Genomic DNA, 23,703 nt, shown 5'->3' on the forward strand with positions numbered 1-23,703 from the left:
CAACCAAGCTCCAAATGTTTTTCATCTTGCAAAATTGAAACTCTACTCATTGAACACAACCCCTTCCTATTCTCAGCCCCTGGAAACCACCATTGTACTTTCTGTTTCTATGAACTTGCTTACTCTAAGATCCCTTGTATAAGCAGAATCATATGGTATTTGTCCTTGGGTATCTGGCTTATTTCATATTTAGCTTGATGTTCTCAAACTTCATTTGTGTTGTAGCATATGTCATAATTTCTTTCTTTTTCAGGCTGAAGAATAATCCATTGTATGTCTATACTACATTTTGTTTATTTATTCATCTGTCACTAGGCCCTTGGGTTGTTTACACCTGTATTTCCTTTTGCCTTTTATTTTAAATGACTAATTTGGTCATAATTTTTACAATTAGACTGTTTTCTTTTTCAGTGTTGTGCTTTTGCCCTCTTTTAGGAAACATATCATTTAGTTTAAATAATACCCTTTCTTATGGAAACACATGGGTACCTATAGTGAGTGTAATTTAATTTGTAATCACCTTTTGTGCTGCGTTCTTGCGTGATTGCACACTGTGATGTGGTTTCTTAGTCATGAATCTCTTACCTTGTTTTTTCAAGTGTTAGTTGAACCAGTTCTTAAAAGTGGAATTATTATGTGCCACACCTCCCTCACAGCTCAAAAACAAACAAAAAGCTCTCCTCTATGTTGGAACTTACAATGAAATCTGTTTGCATAAAGCAGATACAGCTATTCTTTTCTCCAGTGCCAACAATTGAGGATATGGCCAGCCCTTCATGTCTGTAGCTTTTGCTTCCTTGGGTTCAACCAACTGCAGATTGGAAATATTGGGAAAAACATTTGTGTCTGTACTGAGCATGTACAGACCATTTCTCCCCTTGATATTATTCCCTAAACAGCACAGTATATTAACTGTGTACAGGGTCAGCGTTGTGGTACAGTGGGTTAGGCTGCCTCTTGTGATGCCAGCATCCCATATCAGAATATCAGTTTGATCCCGGATGCTTTGCTTCCAATCCAGCTCCCTGCTAACGCGCCTGGGGAGACAGTAGAAGGTGACCCAAGTGCTTGGGTCCCTGCCACTCACATGGGAGATCTGGATGGAGCTTCAGGCTCCTGGCTTCATCCTGGCCCAGCTCTGGCAGTTGTAGCCATTTGAGGAGTAAACCAGTAGATGGAATATTCTCTCTCTCTCTCTCCCTCTCTCCCTCTCTCCCTCTCTCCCTCTCTCCCTCTCTCTCTCTCACACATACACACATACACACTCACTTGCTCTGCCTTTCAAATAAAATCTTTGAAAAATAATTACTGTATATATAGCATTTACAATTGTATTAGGTATTATAAGTAATCTAGACATGATTTAAAGTATAGGGGAAGATGTGTGTAGCTTCTGTGTGAATGCTATGCTATCTCATATAAGCGACTTGAGCATCTGCAGATTTTAATATCCTTGGGGGGATCCTGGAACTAATGCCCCGTGGATGCCAGGATAAGATCATCATACATCTTAAGGAAAGAATATGGAGAAATAGCTGGCCCTGTCCTAAAAGTGGGTATAGAAAAGTCTTAATGCCCACTAACATTCTGGACAGTAATAACTTTATAGATACTAAAATTCTTCCTTGACCATGTCTTCTGGGGGTCCTTTAGATCAATGTTACCCCAGAGATATTGCTGTGAAGGCAGGTATGTTCTATCATCTACACAGCCCATTATCATAACCAGTAGCCACATGTCATTATTGAGCATTTGAAAAGTCAGGTAGTACAATTGAAGAACTGAATTTTAAATTTTACTTTATGTTAAATTTAAATTTAAAATTGTTTTTATTTGAGGGGATTGGTAAAGAGGGGGAGAAAGAGTGGATACAGAAGTGAGAGCATTGAGCACTCCCCTATCCACTGGTTCCCTATCCAAATGCCCGCAACAGCTGAGACTGGGCATGGCTGAAGTCAGGAGCTCAGGAATTCAATCCAGGTCTCCCACTTGGACGGCAGGACCCCAGTTGCTTGAGCCATCACCACTGCCTCCCAGGGTCTTCATTGGTGGGGAGCTGGGATTAAGATCTGGAGCCAGAAGTCAAACCCAGGTACTCTGATATGGGATGAGGAAGTTTGACCACTAGGGCTAAATGCCAGCTCCATATTGCAATTTAAATAACCATGTGTGACTAGTGGCTACCACATTGGACAGCATAGCTCTAAACAATTGTTGTGGTTCTGAAGAATCCCAGTATTCCAAAGCACACTGACCTCTCTTACACCCTGCATTTTCTTACAAACACCCTAAGTGAATTAATATTGAAAATGTGGCTGATTGAGGCACCCTGGTTTGTGAAAAGAAGGTAGGATGTGAAAACACAGGCCTTAGAGTGAGTGGCCCTGCCAGTTGCTGCTCAGGGACCCACTTTGTCCTCCCCCATTAGGTTCCTCAGTCATAAAAGCAGAAATAATGCTTCCTGTTTCCAGGGCTCCTGAGATGATTAAATGAAATCACACATGGGCAGCACTGAGTCTAGCATCTGCTGTGTCGCTCTCTATCCACCTGTGACTCAGGCAGAGATTTCTCTGCTGTTCTCCTGATTTTTAAGAAAGTAATAACAGGTCATCACTTAGCCCAAGCATGCTTCCGAAGGGCACTGTGAAGGGTAGCTTTATTATTTTAATATTGCATCATCTGTGACTATCTCCAGAAGTGTGTCTATTGGGAAATAAATTCTTCACAAGTCTAAGAAAGGTATTTCGTCTGAAAATACATTGCTAGTGATGTCCGTGTATAACTTTATGACTAACTTCTTGCTAGTACTTCAAGCAAAGGGAGGTGAGTGTAACATAAAGATTATTGTGATTGTCTTCTGAGCTATTAGTGTTGCTTCACTTAATTAGATAGAAAGGCTTACTTTTCCAGATTATCTTCATAATTGTTTACTTGCCTTTAATGTGTCAATGCTATGGTTAGAAAATAACAGAAGGCATTACCATGTCTCACCACTTTTATTTAGCCTGTGAAGATGGGCACAGTAAGGGTTATAGATAAATGAAAGTTCTAGAAAATTGAAAGTTTAAACTTATTAAACATCAGGACATTAAGTTTAACTGCTTTTTAAATGGAAATCTTTCTAAGATGTCGAATGTTTTTGGAAATTAAAAGTGGTTTACTAGCCTCCTAAAAATCCATTGTTTGAAAACTTGAGTCATAAAAGAGATAAAAAAGAAAGTTCAGTGCAGAGTTAGAGGGGGGCCACAGACCAGAAAATTGTTGTAGTGTTGGGATATGGAGAGGTATTGCCTGAAGTGAAAGAATAAGAGGGCCTCGTCCCTGATATACTATACTTGGCTTGAGACACTAGTCTTGGGTCTTCCTGTTGAAGGTGACACCATATGTGTGGGTTGGTGTAGGCTGTTCTGTGGTTGGGAGCCCTCCCTGTTCTGTGGTTATGTCATGGGTGCCATGTGCCACCTTTGTGGACTGTAGCTTTGAATGGATCCACAATGAAGGAAAGAAAATGCAAGTTTCTATTTCTACCACATAGTGAGTTGCTGGGCAGCTATCAGAGAAAACAGGTGCTGTTCCTTTCTGCAAACCATTATGGGGCTTCCCCTAATTTTAATCCTACCACTTTTACACCCATTGAGTTAATCAGCCTTACTCAAAGGTGCCAAAAGCTAGCATCTCTGTTGTCCAAGACTAATTCTGTAGTTACATCACTTAGGTTCGTCGATCTTTTGCTCATCCTTTGAGACTCAGTGCCAGCCTACCACCTGCCTAGTCTTTTGTCCCAGACTCCTTCAGTTACCTGTTCCCACCATTCTTTAAGGCTGTTTGGTACATGATGGTACTTGTACTTTGTCCTGCATGTTTGCAAGTACTAAGTGCTCTTTGGTAAACAGATGCAGTATTTAAGAACAATTAGTTGAGTGAGCAAATTTCAGGCGCTTAATTTTATCTTCTTCCTAGATCTGCTGTTTGCTGACTTTTCCCACTGATTTTTAAATATAGGTAGAGTGTCTCTTATGAAATGCTTGATACCAGAAGTGTTTCCGATTTTGGAGGTTTTTTTTTTTTTTTAATTTGGAACATTTGCAAAGATGTTACCAATTGGGCATCCCTAATCTGAAAGTCCAAATCTGAAATGTCCCCAAATCTGAATCTTTTTGGATGTCCCATTGGTGCCCAAAACGTTTCCGATTTCAGAGTATTTTGCCTTTTCCTTTTTTTTTTCTTTATCATTTTTATCATTTTTAAAAATTTGTTTGACAGATAGAGTTAGACAGTGAGAGAGAGAGACAGAGAGAAAGGTCTTCCTTCCGTTGGTTCACTCCCCAAATGGCTGCTACAGCCGGCGCTGCACCAATCTGAATCCAGGATCCAGGAGCTTCTTCCAGGTCTCCCACATGGGTGCAGGGGCCCAAGCACTTGGGCCATCTTCTACTGCTTTCTCAGGCCATAGCAGAGAGCTGGATTGGAAGTGGAGCAGCTGGGCCTCGAACTGGTGCCCATAAGGGATGCCAGTGCTTCAGGCCAGGCATTAATCTGCTGCTGCACAGTGCCAGCCCCAAGTATTTTACCTTTTTAAATCAGGGATGCTCAACCTGTATCTCCACCTGTGGTCTTCAGGCACTTCATTGCAATTTCTTAGTTCATGTCCAGCAGAACACAGCTATTGTGACTCTGCTGTCTGATTTCAGCGGTCTTGCTATAGCTGGGGTGGGGGACAATCTGTTGAATCCCTTCCTTGAGAAGTCACTTTACCCAGTCTGTCATTGCCACTCCATCCTCTTGGGGTTATCAGCACCCACTTTCCTCATTGTGGCCATACACAGGCTTGGTTAGGAGGGACAAAGCAGAGTTCCTGACCTAATTTATAAGGTGAAGGGCAAGCAGAATAAAAAGTTGAAGTTCAGACCAGTTCTGTGTTCATTGTTACTCTTATGAATTATGCATGCTATCTTTTAGTTTTTTAAAGATCGGTTTATTTGAAAGGCAGAGTGACAGAGAAAAAGAGAGAGATCTTCCACCTGCTGGTTCACTCCCTAAATGGTATCAACAGCTAGAGATGGGCCAGGCCAAAGCCAGGAGCCCAGAACTTCATCTAGGTCCACCAGATGGGTGGCAGAAACTCAGATACTTAAGCCATTACCTGCTGCCTCCCAGGCACATTGGCAGGAAGCTGGATGGAAAGCCAGGACTTGAACCAGGTTCTCCAGTATGGGATGCAGGCATCCCAAGCCAACTTAACCCACTGAACAACAGTGCCCTCCCCTGATATCCTTTATTAACATGGGTAAGTAAGTTACCTATGGGTTATTTTATTTATTTTTTTGACAGGCAGAGTGGACAGAGAGAGAGAGAGACAGAGAGAAAGGTCTTCCTTTGCCGTTGGTTCACCCTCCAATGGCTGCTGCAGCCGGCGCGCTGCAGCCAGCGCACCACGCTAATCCAAAGCCAGGAGCCAGGTGCTTCTCCTGGTCTCCCATGGGGTGCAGGGCCCAAGCACTTGGGCCATCCTCCACTGCACTCCTGGGCCACAGCAGAGAGCTGGCCTGGAAGAGGGGCAACCAGGACAGAATCTGGTGCCCCGACCGGGACTAGAACCTGGTGTGCCAGCGCCGCAGACAGAGGATTAGCCTAGTGAGCCGTGGCGCCAGCCTACCTATGGGTTATTTTTTATTCTTGGTAACTGTGGGGTTTTAGGAAAACCAGGTTTCAAAGTTAGCAGGGCTTTTGGAAGTCATGTAGTCCAATCCCTCACTTCGCTGTCTTTGGGCTTTGCTGTGTGCTGAGTTCTCCTAGCCAGTTGGTGGCTGTGTCTTCTGTTTGTCCCTCTAGATTTACCAGCCACCCTTCCCCACCCTCCTCTCTGTCCCAGGAGGCTGGTTTGTACAGAATTTGCCTTCTGGGTCTCTGTTGGGAGTTGTCCACAGGGGAGAGCCAGTGGAACACAGGGAGGAGGACAGAGCTGCAGAGCCCCTACAGGCCGGCTGTGCCCCTTGTTTAGGGGTCACAATGCCTCTCAGGTTCTGGTAATTAAACTCCTTTCCCTGGAGCCTTCAGGCCTGGGGATGATAAAAAAAAAAAAACTTCCTTTTTCCAGCCTCCAACTACTGCGTTCTCCCTTATTATTTCCCTGTGCTCTGCGCACAGTTGTAGAAAGGACCCCTTTGTTAAACTCAAATCACTGTATTTGAGGGTCCCCTCTGTTTCCTGCTAGGAGCCTGATTGTGCTCTGACCTGGGTCTCCTGGGCTCTGATTGTTGAGATTAGCCTCCATCAGGCTGACGTGCCCGTGTCGCTGAGTGACTGACATGGGCAAAGGCCTCCTGTGCTAACTCGCCGTGGATATGCTGTGTTGAGTGAGGGATAAAATTTCTCTCTGGCCAACCATTGACATTTGGGCAATTTCAATATGGTAGCGTAAAGCAACTCATCATACAGTACCCGATTCACCAAGTCTAAATGGAAGGCATGATAGTACTGCCCACCTTATAGGTTTTCTAAAGTGTAAAATTCTTTGCATAATACGTGCTTCATGGTAAGGCCTCATTAATTGTTTTATCTGTTAATTTTTCTTACACATTAGATTAAAAACAAGACCTTCTAAAATATTTAATTTTTTGCAAGGCAGAGTAACAGAAAGAGATAGCTTCCATCTGCTGGTTTACTTCCAAATGGCCAGAACAGCCAGGTCTTAGCTAGGGTGAAGCCAGGAGCCTGGAACTCCATCCTGATATCTCCCATGGATGTCAGGGACCCAAGTACTTGGGCCACCATCAGTTGCCTTCCCAGGTGCATTAGCAGGAAGCGGGATCCTAAGTACAGAACTGGGACTCAGATGAGGCACTCAGATATGGGATGTGCATGTCCGAAGTAGCAGCTTAACCTGCTGCATCACAACAGCTGCCCTACAGCAAGACAATTCTTACATCAACTAATGACAAACCAGTACAGGTGATAAGAAAATATTGTTCATGTAATAAAGAATTCAGAAAATAACTTTTTAAAATCTAACCCCTAATTATCTCCTTTTGTATAGAGACAGAGAGCACTTTTCTATCTGTTGGTTCACTCTCCAAATGCCCTCAAAGTCAGGAGAATGGAACTCAAACCAGGTTTCCCACGGGTGGCAGAGACCCAAGTACTTGAGCTATCACCAGCTGCCTCTCAAGATGCTCATTAGCAGAAAGCTTGAATTGAGAGTGGAGCCAAGACTTGAACCCAGGCACTCCTACATGGATGCAGGCATCCAAAGTGCTATCTTAGCCACTTTACCAAATGTGCACCTGCCATGAACTTTGGGAAGCACCCTCATGTATTATAAAGATGCTACGGCCTATAAGTGCTGTAGCTGGTGAGCATGCCCCTGCTGGTGTCTGGTTCATGTCTCAGTGCATAAAGCACTGATTTCAGCCCCTTGATTTATAATAAGCTTGGAGAAACCTCATGATATAGTAGACATTTTTCAAAACCAAATTATCTTTCGCTCCCTTGCAATAAATGGATTAAACTTTTTAAAAACAAAGAATGGGGGGCAGTTTCACTTTGAAACATCCCTCAACTCCTAACAAAAATAGAGAAAGCAAGACAACCAAAAAAAAAATTAAAAACACACCAGAGATAAAGGTAACTGACCAAATGACTATCCCAACAGCAGCAGTGGAACTCAGGTACGAGAATAGCAGCTGTGCAGGGGCATAGGGGGGCTGCTGCTGATCCTGAGTACAAGGGAAGCCAGGAATTTCCAGAAATAGTTCTACAAAAAAATGAGCGGTCCTTCCTGGGGTTAAAGAACTTACTGGATTTTCCTGATAACAGGTAAAACTTGGAGGAGACCAAGTTGATGGTGAGTGCAGGGAGACTGACTGGAGGAGATTAGAGGCAGCAGAAAAAGAAATGAGTGGGTTTTCAGGAAATAAATAAATGACCGATGTAGAAATACCCAATAAAGATCTCCCTGGAAGGACACAGTCACTCTCTAAAGATGATCTGCTAGGCCACAGGCCCTGGTTAACAGGTATTAAAGGAAGAAGAAAGCTCAGATACCAATGGAAGATGGGGTGGCGCTGGGTTTCAGAAAAGTAGTGGGGAGGTAGCTACGCAGAGGTTATCTTTTTTAAAGTTCCATGTGAAACCAATAGAGGGAGCTCTAGAACCACGAAGCTAGGAAAGCTCTTCCTACCAGGCCTACTTCTTTTTTTTTTTTTTTAATTAAACTTTTATTTAATGAATATAAATTTCCAAAGTATAGCTTATGGGTTACAATGGCTTCCCCCTCCCAAAACTTTCCTCCCACCCACAACCCTCCCCCCTCCCGCTCCCTCTCCCCTTCCTATCACATCATGATTCATTTTCAATTCTCTTTGTATACAAAAGATCAGTTTAGTATATATTAGGTAACGGTTTCAACAGTTTGCCCCCCATATAGTAACACAAAGTGAAAAGAAAAGAAAAAAAAATACTGTTGGAGTACTAGTTATAGCATTAAATAAGGGTGTACAGCACATTAAAGACAGAGATCCTACATAATATATATTTTTTTAAATTAATTAATTTTCTATGCCATTTCCATTTTAACACCAGGTTTGTTTTTTTTTCATTTCCAATTATCTTTATATACAGAAGATCGATTCAGTATGTAATTAGTAAAGATCTCATCAGTTTGTACCCACGCAGAAACACAAAGTGTAAAGGTACTGTTTCAGTACTAGTTATAATATCCTTTCCCTACCTTATTTAAATATGAGCAACAGAGATGGATTGAGGTTGAATTTTGTGCAAACTTATTGTGAAAAAAATCGAGGAGAATACTTCTGAATAATAAGGCGACAGCCGATGAAGTCATACTAGAAAGCTATTGTCCTTAACAGGTGAAACTTTTAACAATATTCCGGAAGAAAATAAAGGAAATTAAGAAAATGATAGAAGTTAGGAAAGAACTGCTTGCGTTAGGATTGGACAATTCAGAAATGAGAGAACTAGACAATAAGGCATTATGAAAAGAGAGCCAAGAAAAATGAATGGAGAGAAATCCTATATAGTGAAAGAGATGCAAACAAGTATATATATACATTGGAATACTACTTAGCCACAAAAAAGAATGAAATCCTGTCATTTGCAGCAACATGGAAGAACCTGAAAGATGTTATATTAAGTGTAATAAGCCATGCCGGCCCCGTGGCTACCTTGGTTAATCCTCCGCCTGCAGCGCTGGCATCCCATATGGGTGCCGGTTGCTCCTCTTCCAGTCCAGCTCTTTGCTGTGGCCCAGGAAGGCAATGGAGGAAGGCCCAGGTGCTTGGAGCCCTGCACCCGCATGGGAGACCAGGAAGAAGCACCTGGCTCCTGGCTTCGGATCAGCGCAGCGCACTGGCCGTAGTGGCCATTTGGGGGGTGAACCAACGGAAGGAAGACCTTTCTCTGTCTCACTGTCTAACTCTGCCTGTCAAATAAAAAAAAAAAAGAAAGAAATAAGCCAGACACAGAAAAATAAATACCACATGATCTCATTCATACACTGAAGCTAAAAGAGTTGATCTCAAAAGTAGAGTGTAGAATAATGCTAACATGGTGAAAGGGAGAAGGGAGGGAAACTCAGAAAAGGTTGGTCATTGGGTACCAAGTTACAGTTATACAGGAGAGATAAGTTCTGATGTTCTAGTGTGCAGAAGAGTAATTATGGTTAACAGTATTCTAGTATATATTTCAAAATAGCTAGTAGAGAGGATTCGGAATGTTTGCACTACATTTGTAGTGATGGCTATGCTAACTGCCATGATTTGATCACATCACAATGTGTACTTGGATTGAAGCATCACATTCTACCTCATCAATGTATATAGTTATGTGTCAGTTGAAATTTAAAAAATGGACATGGATGGGTGTTGTTGTAGTGCAGCAGGTTAAACCATTGCTTAGGACATCCACATCCCATAGGGAGTGTCTGGGATAAGTCCCACCTCCACTTCCATTCCAGCTTCCTGCTAATGTGCAAATGTTGGCTCAAGTACTTGGGTCTCTGCTACCCATTGTGGAAGACCCAGGTGGAGTTCTTGGCTCTTGGCATCAGTCTGGCGCAACCCCAGCAGTTGTAGGCATTTGGGGAGTGAACCAGTGAATGTAAGATATTCTATCTCTCCCTCTCTCAAGTAAATAAATGAACTTCAAAAACACGATAGTATCACAGGATATGCATTTGAGTGATCAAACTACAAGGCATGTCAAGGAAGTGCTTACTATAAAATTCTGGTTAATGGTTCTTTTTGACGGAAAGGAGGGGTTTGACGTTAGGGTGGAACATCTGGAGGCAGGGTTTCCAGGGGGACCAGCAGAGTTCCATTTCTGGTGCTTACAAAACTGTTGGTTCATAATAACTCATGAAACTTACACATCCATCTTGCTTGGTTTTCTGCTTATATTGGTTACTCATGCCTTTGGCTGCAAATAACAGAAAAACCTGCCTCTGATATATCAGCTTAAACATATAAATGTTTATGGTAAGGAGGTTTAGAGACAGTCTTATTCATTACAGTTAAAGGGTGCAGCGCTACTGACATCTAGTGGGTAGAGGCCAGGGCTGCTGCTAACTGTCCTATGATGCACAGACCAGCCCTCTACAACAGACATTATCCGGCCTGAAATGGCAATACAACAGAGGTGGGGAAACCCTGCGCTGAAGCAGTGGTTCTCCAGATGTGGCCTGGGGGCCCTTGTGGGTCCTGAAGACCCTTTCAGGGGGTCCATCAGCACCCAATTTTTTTATGCTTCTTCTCTCACAAGCGTACAGTGAAGTTTTTCAGAGGCTACATAACATGTAATGTTGACTCTGTTACTCGACAGATAAGTTAACCCTGTCTTTCAGTAATCAGAAAAAAAAAATTAAAGAAATTTGCAAAAATGTAAAACAATGGCTGTCTTCACTCACTTTTTTTTTTCTTTTTGGAAAACAAAAATTTTTCTTAAAAATATGTTATGTTGGGACCGGCGCTGTGGTGCACTAGGTTAATCCTCCACCTGCGACTCCAGCATCCCATATAGGCGCCGGTTCTAGTCTCGGTTGCTCCTCTTCCAGTCTAGCTCTCTGCTATGACCTGGGAAAGCAGTGGAGGATGGCCCAAGTACTTGGGCACCTGCACCTGCATGGGAGACCAGGAGGAGGCTCCTGGCTCCTGGCTTCGGATCAGTGCATCTCCAGCTGTTGTGGCCATTTGGGGAGTGAACCAACAGAAGGAAGACCTTTCTCTGTTTCTCTCTCTCACTGTCTGTAACTCTGTCAAATAAATAAATAAAATCTTTAAAAAATATGTTATGTTAACATATAATGGGTTATCACAAGGAACTTCAAAAAGTTCATGGAAAATAGAATTAAAAGATAAGTTTATTTTACTGCAAAATTTTTAAAAATTATGTGCATAATTTTCCTTTTTTTTCTTTTCCAGATAAAGCTTTATTGGGACTCAGTTTTTTTTTTTGTTTGTTTGTTTTGTTTTGTTTTTTTTTTTTTTTTGACAGGCAGAGTGGACAGTGAGAGAGAGACAGAGAGAAAGGTCTTCCTTTTGCCGTTGGTTCACCCTCCAATGGCCGCCGCGGCTGGCGCGCTGCGGCTGGCGCACCGCGCTGATCCGATGGCAAGAGCCAGGTGCCTATCCTGGTCTCCCATGGGGTGCAGGGCCCAAGCACTTGGGCCATCCTCCACTGCACTCCCTGGCCACAGCAGAGAGCTGGCCTGGAAGAGGGGCAGCCAGGACAGAACCGGCGGGGACTCAGTTTTAAATAGTACATTTCTTTTTCTATTTTAATTTTTAACTAGTTTTTAACAGATTGAATGAGATTTATAGATATAATTCTAGGAATAGAATGACATTCCCTTTTTCCCTCCCTCTCCCTCTCTCCTTCCCACCCTCCTTCCCTCTCCCTTTCTTTTAGTTTTTGAGATAACATATTTTAAATTTACATTACAATGAAAAGGCTTAATACTTCATCAGATAAGAAGTTTGACAAGTAAAAAGCAAGAAGACCCTAGTTTAGCGGGAATATAGACCACAGGTATAAACAGTAATTGAATGGAAAAATGACCATTTCACCCATATACAGTAAACTTCAATCACAGGTCATTAGAGCTATAATAGTATAACATTTTTAACCATTGGTTTCACAAAGGTCTAAAACAAATTTTTTTAAAAGATTTATTTATTTATTTGAACGTCAGAGTTACACAGAGAGAGGAGAGGCAGAGAGGAGAGGTCTTCCATCTGCTGGTTCACTCTTCAATTAGCCATAATGGCCAGAGCTGTGCTGATCCGGAGCCAGGAGCCAGGAGCCAGGAGCCAGGAGCTTCCTCTGGGTCTCCCATGCGGGTGCAGGGGCCCAAGGACTTGGGCCATCTTCTACTGCTTTCCCAGGCCACAGCAGAGAGCTGGATCAGAAGTGGAGCAGCTGGGTCTCAAACTGGCGCCCATATGGGATGCCGGCGCTTCAGGCCAAGGCATTAACCTGCTGTACCACAGTGTCAGCGTCTCAAACAAAATTTTACAAAACTGTATTTGCAGCAGTATTGATACACACAGGCATTTCTTTCTTTCTTTCTGTTTGTTTTTTAAGCTTTAGCTCCCACATATAAGGGAGAACATGATGTATTTGTCTTTCTATGTTCAGTTTATTTCACTCAGCATGATGTCCTCCAGTTGTGTCCATTTTGCTGCCAGTGGTAGAATTTCACTCTTTTTTATAGCTGAATAATATTCCATTGTGTATATATACCACATTTTCTTTATCCATTCATCTGATGATGGATACCTTGGTAGATTCCAAATTCTGACTGTTGTGAACAGTGCTGTTATGAACATGGTGGTGCAGGTATCTCTTTGATATATTGTGTTCATGTCTTTTGGGTGTATGCCCAGTAGTGGGATTGCTGGATCATATGGCAACTCTATTTCTAGTTTTCAAAGAAATCTCCACACTGTTTTCCACAGTGGCTACACCAGTTTACATTCCTGCCAACAGTATATAAGTGCTCCCCTTTGTCCACATCTTTGTCAGTATTTGTTGGTCTCTATGTTTTGGATTTTAGCCATTCTGACAGGGATAAGGTGATATCTAATTTTGGTTTTGATTTGCATTTCCTTAATGGCTAGTGATGTTGAGCATTTTTTCATATTTGTTGGCCATGTGTATTTCTTCTTTTGAGAACTATTAAAGTCCTTTGCCCGTTTCTCAACTAGATTGGTTGTTTTTTCATTGTTGCATTTTTGAAGTTGTTGATATATTCAGGATATTAATCCTTTGTCAGATAAGTGGTTTGCAAATATTTTTCCCATATGTTGGATGTTTCTTCACTCTATTGATCAGTTTCTTTGATATGCAAAAGTTTCTGACTTTGATATAGTCACTTTAGCTTTGCTTTTGTTGCCTATGCTTTGGGGGTCTTGTCCAAGAAGTGGTCCCCCACGATTTCTTCCAGCAACTTCATAGTCTCAGGACTTAAATTTAGGTCTTCGATCCATCTTGAGTTGATTTTTTATACATGATGAGAGGTATGAATCTAATTTCATTCTTCTACATATATAAATCCAGTTTTGCCAGAATCATTTGTTGAAGACATTATCCTTACTCCACTGTGTGGTCTTAGTACTTCTGTCAAACATCAGTTGGCTGTATATATGTGGATTAATTCCTGGGCTTGCTGTTCTGTTCCATTATTGGTTTTTGTGCTGTTTTAATTACTATAGATTTGCAGTGTGCTTGAAATCAGGTATTGTGATGCCTCCAGCTTGGTTTTTCTTACTCATGATTGCTTTGACTATTTGAGATCTTTTATGATTCCATATGAATTTTAGGATTGCTTTTTCTAACTTTGTAAATAATGCCATTGATATTTTGATAAGGATTGCATTGAATTTGTAGATTGCTTGAGGTGGTATAGACATTTTAATGATACTAATTCTTCCAATCCATGAGCAAGGAATATCTTTCCATTTTGTTATGTCCTTGATTATTTGATTCATCAATGTTTGATAGTTTTCATTGTAGAGCTTTCACTTCTTTGGTTAAATTTATTCCTACATATTTGATATTTTTGCAGCTATTATGAATGTAATTCCTTCCTTGATTTCTCTTTCAGTGAGTTCATCATTAGCATACAAAAAAGCTACTGTTTTTTGTATGTTTATTTTGTAATCTGCAAATTTGCTAATTGATTCATCAATTCTAACAGCTTTCTGGTGGAGTGTTTAGGTGTTTCCATGTACAACATCATGTCATCTGCAGACATGGATAATTTGACTTCCTCTTTCCAATTTTGATGGCCTTTAGTTCTTTCTCTGCCTTATTTGCTCTAGCTAAAACTTCCAGTACTATATTGAATAAGAGTGGTGAAAGTGGACATCCTTGTCTTATTCCAAATCTGAGGGGAAAAGCTTTCAGCTTTCCCCCATTCAGTATGATATTGGTTGTTGGTTTGTGATTTTGAAGAATGTTCCTTCTATACCTAGTTTGTGAAAAGTTTATATCATGAAGGTGTATTGAATCTTACCAAATGCTTTCTCTGCATAAAAATATGGAACACTTCATGAATTTGTGTATCATTCTTGCACATGGGACCATGCTAACTTTTTCTGCATCGTTCCAATTTTAGAATATGTGCTGCCGAAGCAAACACCATGCATAATTTTTTCACAGTATATATTTTCCTTAAATGTTTTGAAGACTCTTCATGTTAATTGTAAATGAATGAATATTTCTCCTGTTTCTTGCGATGCAGTATTGATAGCTGTTACCCACAAAACTAAGGGTCTTAAAGGGCCTCAATTTTTAACAATGTGAAGGAGTCATGAGGCTCAAATCTGAGAACTGCTGATATGGAGAATAACTGATTTGTAAATGCCTAAGAAATGTGAAAACTCCACAGAGTGGAATTACATAGAGTCGGTCATAAATGAAGACGTTGATTGTTTCACAGAGCTTTATTAAAGTCATCTCTGGGCCCTGCCCCTATGCTGGGATTTCTGCTTTCAAAGAGGTTCCAACCCACTGGTGGAGCCAAGCCACGTGGATTGTGATTGTGTGTTCAAGTCCTGTGGCATGGCTTCTCAAGGCGTGAAGGGATTACCATGGAAGTGTGATGGTTGGGGGCCGTATCGTTAGACTCAAGCGGCACGTCCATGGCCTTTTCATTTCTGCCCTAGACAGTCTATCTCTGACTCCCTCACTGTATCTCAAACCACCTGCTCCTCCAATTGCCTCTATAAACCCGTAATGAGTAGTTCAGAGCCCCAAACCAAAGGTAATCACTGCGCTTTGGGCCCATCTTTCAGTGACTGTGCTGGCGATATTTAATGAACTGCACGCCGACGTGGATCTCTATGCACTTCTGTTTGGAGAAAGTGTCCTGAATGATGCTGTGGCCATTGTGCTGTCCTCGTAAGTAGCAATGTTTCTGCTGGATCAGCCAGACTCTGGTTTGGGCTAAATCCAGTGGTCCCTATTGAATTGGGTGGGTTTCTAAATGAGATGTAGCAGCGTTCTTCATTAAGCTATGCTGCTTTGTCTACTTGGCGGTGATCAGAATGCTCAGGCCAACGTAGCATGGTGGCTGCAGAGTACATTCAGTGAATGTACATGGCAGAGTGTAGACTCCTGTGTGTGGTGATATTTTCAGTTATAGTAGTTCTGCCTTATCTGTAAGGGAGACGTTACAATGGCTGCCTAACTCTGTAGATTGTACTGAACCCTATACAAGGAGACTTCAAAAATGTCATGGAAAATTGAATGAAAATATGTTTATTTTGGTGCAAAAAAACCCTTCACAATCCATGCATATGAGGGGGGTCCTTAAAGTTCATGGAAAATGCATATTATGAGAAAACTAATCATGGATTTTAAAAAGTTTTACATCAAAATAAACTTATCTTTTAATTCAATTTTCCATGAGGTTTTTAATGTACTCTTGTATGTACATGCCTATGATATAGTTTAATTTATAAATTAAGCACAATAAGAGATTATCAGTGACTTAATGTAGATCTTTGCAACATCAGCACATGACTTTTTTTTCTTTCCTTAAGTTGAGAACTTTCACATTTTCACCCAGGGAACACTCTGTAGCATTTCTTTGGCATGTTTGAGTTGCCAGCATCACTACTCTTGCATTTTGGGACCATTATCAGTAAACTAGGGGTTACTTGAACACAAACACTGCAATACTGTGACAGCTGACCTGATAGCTGAGACAGCTACTGAGTGACCAGCATACTGAGTGGGTGGCATATACAGCATGGATACACTGGACAAATGGATGGTTTATGTCCCAGGTGGGGTAGAGAGGGGTGGCCTAAGATTTTAGAATACTATTCAGAGTTGGCACACAACTTCAAACTTATGAATTATGTATTTCTGCAATTTTCCATGTACTATTTTCAGACCATGGCTCTCTGTGGGTAAGTGAAACTGCGGAAAGTGAAACTATGAAGAAGTGGGGGTGGGGGAGAACTAGTATACTATGGTGTTGAAAACAACGTGTTTTTTTTTTTTTCTAACTCTCACTTCTTTTTAAACTCCAGGTCTATTGTTGCCTACCAGCCCGCGGGGCTGAACACTCACGCCTTTGATGCTGCTGCCTTCTTTAAGTCAGTTGGCATTTTTCTGGGTATATTCAGTGGCTCTTTTACTATGGGAGCTGTGACTGGTGTTGTGACCGCTCTTATATCCTTTTTGTAGCTTCTGCCCCTGCCTGGGCATGTATATGTAGCATTCCACTTTCAAAAAGAAAAGTTCTCAGTGCTTCCTTTCACATCGGAATCTTAAATTGATCGTTCCTGGGGTTGTGGTGGACTCTGGAAATGTTGGCTCTGTAGCTAAGTCTGAGAAAATCTTAGGGAGTACAACTTCCAGACTTCCCTCTGTCCTCACCTTTGCCTTTTCTCTCGCTTTCAAATAAACCATTGGAGAAGGAGTTTTAGGGGCATGGAAGGAGCTGAGGAGCCAAGAGGAGGCTGGGAGTCAGGGACCACTGGCTGGGAAGCGCTTTAGCCCCAGATTGCTGCTTTTGTTGGCTGTTAGGGCCATGTACTGTTACTGTGGCCAGAACTAGCTGGGGGCCGTCCATGAGAATTACTGCAAGGTGGTCTTCTGTAAACAAAGGATGGCATGTTTAGCTTCTGCAAGCAAACGAAGAAGCACCCTGTGGAGCCATCAAGCAAACCCTCCTCAGATATACTTAATTCTTCATCACCTCCTCTCTGTGGGACCTGGACATTACCATTGCAACATGGGCCACCTCATTGCAGCATGAAATCATATTTTTTTAAAAAAACTGACAAATGGTTAATCAGATTTTGTATGCTCAATTTTTGTGCCGTGTCTTTGAAAAACAGCACGTGTCTCACTCTGACAGCACCTCTCAGTTCTAACTAGCAGCATTTGAAATACTAGCCATGTGTGGCCAGTGGGTACCATATTGGACAATGGGGATTTGGATGCCTTGTTTTCACAGAGGATTTCTGGTGCCCTGAGGACTGAAGTTGCTCAGTGAAACCCCTCAGGAGATGGTTCCCTGCTGGCCTCGTGTCTAAGGGTAGTATTAGGCTAGGGAGCTCCAGTCCCAAAAGGTGACACCAGCACCTGGTAGCTGCCCTATGTGTTGTGCATTCCTTTCCTGGGCCTCCATTAGACTCAAGCCTTCATGGCCCACATAAGTCAGAGGCTCAGGGCCTTGGCTTCCCAGGCCTGCCTAAGGCCACCCCAACTATGCTAGAGCTAACTCTCCAGTCCATCCTGAGGCTGTGGCGGCACCCATCAGACCCAAGGGCATTTCAAGGTGCACGGAAAACCAGCTTGCCAGTTTCTTCAGAAAGTTGAATATTTATGAAACAACTTCATTGAGATATAATTCACATACCATACAAGTTACCTACTTCAAGTGTACGATTCAGTGGTTCTGGATATATTACATTATTAAGTTTTAAAAATTGTGGTAAAATACGTGTAACCAAATTTGCCATGTATCCCTTTTTAAGCACACAATTCAGAGACACTAAGTCATCCAGAGTTGTGTAACCATCCCCCACTATCTGTTTCTAGAACTTCTCATCCCAGTCAGAAGGTCTGAAGTCATTACACAGTGTCTTCTCATTTCTCCCTTCCCTCCACTTGCAACCCCTAGTAATCTGTATTCTACTGGGAATTTAAATGTTTGTTACTTTAAAAATAAGCAGCAGCTTTAGGCCCCCCAGAGACAAGGTGAAAAGAAAGGTTAGCCTTGAGGGCTGGGTCTTGGTCTAACAGAATGCGGTTCTCAGCGCTCCTGATACACCTGCCCAGAGCTGTGGTCCTTGACAGGATGTGGACGTGACCAAGTTTACCAAGCTGCACTGCTTCCCCTTGCTGGAGACGGCGCTCTTCTTCCTCATGTCTTGGAGTACGTTTCTTCTGGCCGAAGCCTGCGGATTTACAGGTGGGTTCTCTGCTCTTGGGCCCCTCCCCTTGTCCACTGTAGCGCGGGCTGTGGGAGCTTGAGAGGAGGGAAGAATTCTTAAAGAGTGTCCAGAGGAAGATTGCTGAGCTAGTCCTAATGAACCGTCTGGGTTCCAAACTCGATGAATTTTTTTAAGGAGAAAGTTTACTATTGCAAACTCAGTTCTGTTTTTGAGTACTCATTCTACCAAGAAATGCATGTGTAGCTTCAGAGGTTACCGACCCAGAAAGTACTTCAAAAAGTACATGGAAAAAAGAACTAAATGGTAAGTTTATTTTGATGCAAATAATTTTGGAATCCATACATATGAGAGAGGTCTTCCAAAAGCTCACAGAAATGCATATTATGAGTAAATTACATGTGGATTTCAAAATTTTTTGTACCAAAATAAACTTATCTTTAAAATTCCATTTCCATGCACTTTTTAAAGTCTTCTCATATATTAAATTTTTATTTATATCCTCCCCTAGATTGCTATGTTGTTTTACAAGCAGTAGCAATAAATAGCAAATACATGCCCTTTCAAAGGTACTCTCCATGTACTCAGATTCTGAGTATGAACACGATTTATCATAGTTTTGTTTCTGGGCCATTGACTTATTGTTTCTCAATACCATGTTTTAATTGCATCAGATTCATATACAGGTTGAGCATTTCTTATCTGAAATGAGTGGGACCAGAAGTGTTTTGGATTTCAGAGTTTTTTATTTTGGAATATTTGCATATATAAAATTAGCTATCTTGACTATGGAACTCACATCAAAATACAAGATTGATTTTTGTTTCATAATGCATTGTATGCACATAGCCTGAAGATAATCTTATATAGTATTTTTCATAATTTTGTGCATGAAACAATTTGTGTATCATAATTCAAGTGGGTTGGGAGACTCTTCTTTCCCTTGGGGATGATAAATAAACTGTGCTGTGCATCTGCATTTTAACTGTGACTTTTCATATGAGGTCCAGTGTGGAATTTTCCACTTGTGGGATCATGTCAATGTTCAAAAAGTTTTGGAGCATTTTGGATGTTGGATTTTTGGAATGGGATGCTCAGCCTGTAATATTACTGTGGTTAATTATGTGGTTTTAGTTCCTTATATTCTCTTATTTAAAAAATCACTGAATTTTTACATTACAGCTCAAGTACAATTACTTATGTAATCCATGTAGTTAGGAAAGTACTTTTATCATTTTTTTCAAAAAATGACAACATTATATACAGTATCATGAAGTACCCTACTCCATTAAAACTCTACAATTATCTATACGTGTATATAATTCCAGGTATAATGATTGCCGCAACAGATATCTAATTGTTAGGGCTGGGATAAATAGAATAGTATCCCCAGCCTATTTTGTCTGAATCTCCAGACTATGCCAAAATATAAAGCATTGGTTTAAAATTAAATCCATACATTCTAAAGGCAGAGAAGAATATGACAAAATGGTAGACCCGCACAACTGAGGGAGTTGTTTTGAGGAAGGATTATATGCGAACTACTGATGATCAATCAGTAGGAGTGGAGAGGAGTGGAGAGAGTGCCCTTGACACTGGAGCAAGGGAGGAAGGTGGGGGACTTGGCTGTGAAGGAAGGCAGGGTTGGGAGACACAAAGGTTGCCATGAATGGTGAAGGACAAGGGTGCTTTCAGTAACAGGAAACATTAAAAAATATTCAGGAAGTTAGATATCTGAGCTTGCATGCCTAAAATTTTTGTTTCAGTAGTTTTTTCCCCCTGCCCTCTTTTCCCCTCCATTGATTTAAAAAATAATAAAATCTCTCGACAGGTGTTGTAGCTGTCCTTTTCTGTGGGATCACTCAAGCCCACTACACCTACAACAATCTGTCAGTGGAATCGAGAAGTCGAACGAAGCAGGTGAGAATGCGCCATTGGTACTCAGGAGTTGCCTATTAATACAAGGAAGAGGTTTATGGCTTCCTTTTCCTTTCTCTGTGCAGCTCTTTGAGGTGTTACACTTCCTGGCAGAGAACTTCATCTTCTCCTACATGGGCCTGGCACTGTTTACCTTTCAGAAGCACGTTTTCAGCCCCATTTTCATCATTGGCGCTTTCGTATCCTTTTCACATTCCACCATTTTCTACGTGGAGAGGTGACCCTTGCTGGGGATGCATTAACAGCAACAACGATGATGGTGGTGGTGGTGGTGGTGGTGGTGGTGGTGATGGTGATGGTGATGGTGGTGCTTTCTGTTTTGGGTGGGCGTCTTGACCAGTGCTGGTTCATGATGTTTTCATAAAAAGAAAGAAGACACCAGTGGTGTTCCCGAAAGCTAAATGTTTTTGATTTAAGGACCTGGCGTTTATTCGAAGATCATCCTGTCTGCACTTTTCTGTATAAGATGACCTTTCTGTTAAGCTCATGTTTGGCAGGTGATCGTTTGTTTTGCGAAGTGCCAGTCTGGGTAAATTTAAAGGTCAACAACCATGTCAGTCCCTGCAATTGCTCTTGATGTTCCATTGCCATATAAATTCCAGTGCAGGAGACTTCTTGATTTGGGTGACCTGAAGGTTCCATTTTGCTCCCAACTGTACATCCAGTATGAGCAGCCCTTCCTCACACCCCACAGGGACACCTGCTGGCAGTAACCACACCTTCACCCCAGCTGCCCTACTGCTACAGATCCCAGTGGAAAGGACCCTTAAGGAAAGGAAAGGAGAGGAGAGGAGGGGAGGGGAGTGGAGGGGAGGGGAGAGGAGAGCAGGGGATGGCAGGGGAGGGGAGTAAGAAAAGATAAATGGAAAAATACTTGGTTCCTTGATTTTTGTCCCATTGTGAATGCAGTTTTTGGAAGAGAGACATACTTTTGGGAGTTGCTTCTCTCAAACGAGGGAGGGATGTAGGTGCCTGGCAATGGATCAACAACTGAGGGTCTTGTGAACTTGGCCTCAGATACCATTATTTTCATTCAAGTGAACTATTCTGGGTCTTAATTTCAAGTCCTCTATTGCTGGATGTTCACTGTGGCCTTTTCTGAGGCCTCCTGGGAATCCTTAGATCTTGGAATCCTGGCCAAAAAAATGGGGGTAGGGGAGTGTTTTTCTCTTCGAGGCTTTTCATTACTTGTGTAGGAATAAGTGACACTCCCCAAGTTGCTCAGTAAACGACAGTGGCCTTGCCCACTGCCTGAAACCTTCTTGAGAGAGTGATGTATGCTTCAGCCAGGGCCTTGGATTTCTCTACTCACCAGACCAGTGTCTGAATCTGCAGGATCAGTGTTTTTTTTTTTTTTTTTTTTTTTTTTATCCTGTTAAGACCGATCTGGCGCGTTGTTTGGATTTGTATTCCTAGCAGGGCATCCTGTGCGAGACAGAGCTCAGCCTGTGTTTACACATGAGAGCCTGCCACAGGCTGAGCTGGGCCCTCTGGGAAGCAGAAAAGCTGCCTACCACTTCAGCTCTTCTCCCTTGCTTCTGGGCTAGAACAGGCTCTGTAAGTACCACCTGCTTCCTTCTGATAAAAGGTGAAAAAAAAAAAAAAACAGCCAAGGCTTGGCCCCAGAGGAGGACAGTTCCGGCCTAGGCTACCATCTGCAACAGCTGCAGCTCCCGGCAGCTGGTGCTTTGCTGAAACGGAAGTTCCCTGTTCCTCTGGCTCCCCGGGGGGTTTCCTGCTCTGACCAGGGCAGTGTGCTGCTCTCTGTAGGGTGCTGTTCTGTCTCTGGCAAGTGACAGACGACCAGTTTCCCTGAATTCTTGGGTTTCTGCAGCAGTGTTCCTTCTCCATCTCTTAAAGCTCGAAAACACATTTTCACCCTGTAGGTAGAGAATCTCCCCGTGTCAGGTCTCGGGAGTGATCTGAGTGGCTCTGAGTCTTGTGACTACCTTTTAGTTCCCCAGCCTCTTCTTTGTAAGTTCTTTCCGCTCTTCAGAGTCCCTGACGTTTACTTTACTTACAAATGAAGTTTGGTCTTTAGAATTTGACTGCAGGATTAGAACTTTTTTTTTTCTTGTGATTATTTGTTTTCATACAGTAGAGCCCAGCACTCTATTTGCTTCTTTCAACTTCTCACTCCTGCCATGGTACTTGAGCTTCTTTCTAGACTCATCTTTAGAGACTGGGGAGTTAGTCAATAGCAGTTGAATCAAGAAGTTTCAACAGTGTGTTCTGGCCTATTGGCTAGAAACTCTCTCCCAAACCAAGAGGTAGGGAGTGTTGGTCAGATGCCTTCCACTTGGTTGCTAAGAGAAGTGCCTAGAAGGAAACTAGACAGCCTGGCTTGCTTGGGCAGCTCTCTGGATCATGATGAAGTATCACAGCATTCCTCAAATTCCCTGCTCAACCAGAGGTTGCATTCTGGAAATCTGTTGTGCCCTTAACCTCCACCTGGTCCTCAGGTTGCCATCTTCCTGGGCAGAGCTGCACATATCTATCCACTCTCCTTCTTCCTCAACTTGGGCAGAAGGCATAAGATTGGCTGGAATTTCCAACACATGATGATGTTTTCAGGTAAAAAAAAAACAAACACAACTCTGAGTGTAAAGGAATTGGATTTTATTCAGTAGGCAATGATAGCATAATTAAAATAAGATGAATATACAGATGCTCCTTCACTTAATGAGGGGGTTACATCCTAATTAAACCCATCGTAAACTGATTCACATTGTCTCCCACATGTCCCCCTTTCCACTGTAAAGCTGAGATATCCGCCACTGAAGGTACAAAGGCCAATAAAGTGTGCAAATGTAAAGACAGGACAGAGTGACTGGCATGAAGAGTTGACGAGTGAGGGGGGCAAGCATCAGCCTTTATATAAATGAGACCTCAGTTAGAACATCTCTGCATCCTATATGTGCTCGAGTTCCAGTCCCTGCTGCCCCGCTTCCCATCCAGCTGCCTGCTAATGCGCCTGGGAAGACAGGGGAAGATGGCCTGTGCTTGGGCCCCTGCCATCCATGTGGGAGACCTTAATGGGGTTCGAGACTCCTAACTTTGGCCGGGCCCAGTCCTGACTGTTTTGGCCATTTAGGGAGTGAACCAGCAGATGGGAGACCTCTCTTGCTCACTCTCCTTCTCTATAACTTTGCCTTTCAAATAAACAGATAAATCTTTTAAGAAAAAAGGATGAAGAGCGAGTAGCAGCCCCCTTTGCTGCTGCATAGTAGTTCCTGGAGGCCCCACAGAGTCATACTGAGATCACACCTTCAGGGGCTGCTCGGTGAAGCAGTCACTTTGTCTCACACTAGCTCGCATCTGAGTCTCAATTGGCAGC

General features: G+C 42.3%; 1 protein-coding gene and 1 non-coding gene across 2 annotated transcripts in view; one reads left to right on the plus strand and one right to left on the minus strand.

Annotated features, from left to right (window-relative positions):
* SLC9A7 (solute carrier family 9 member A7) overlaps positions 1 to 23,703 on the plus strand; it is a 160,169-nt gene that overhangs the window by 91,992 nt on the left and 44,474 nt on the right. The window contains exons 6-11 of the mRNA XM_062183683.1: positions 15,312 to 15,417; positions 16,557 to 16,698; positions 18,343 to 18,448; positions 20,260 to 20,348; positions 20,432 to 20,545; positions 22,829 to 22,940. Coding sequence (XP_062039667.1) covers positions 15,312 to 15,417; positions 16,557 to 16,698; positions 18,343 to 18,448; positions 20,260 to 20,348; positions 20,432 to 20,545; positions 22,829 to 22,940 — 669 coding nt within the window. The remainder of the gene's footprint in view (positions 1 to 15,311; positions 15,418 to 16,556; positions 16,699 to 18,342; positions 18,449 to 20,259; positions 20,349 to 20,431; positions 20,546 to 22,828; positions 22,941 to 23,703) is intronic.
* LOC133753873 (U6 spliceosomal RNA) lies at positions 14,549 to 14,656 on the minus strand. The gene has a single exon (XR_009865112.1). It is a non-coding gene; the product is annotated as a U6 spliceosomal RNA (small nuclear RNA).

The sequence above is a fragment of the Lepus europaeus genome, chromosome X (genome assembly GCF_033115175.1).
Source record: "Lepus europaeus isolate LE1 chromosome X, mLepTim1.pri, whole genome shotgun sequence".
NCBI lineage: Eukaryota > Metazoa > Chordata > Mammalia > Lagomorpha > Leporidae > Lepus > Lepus europaeus.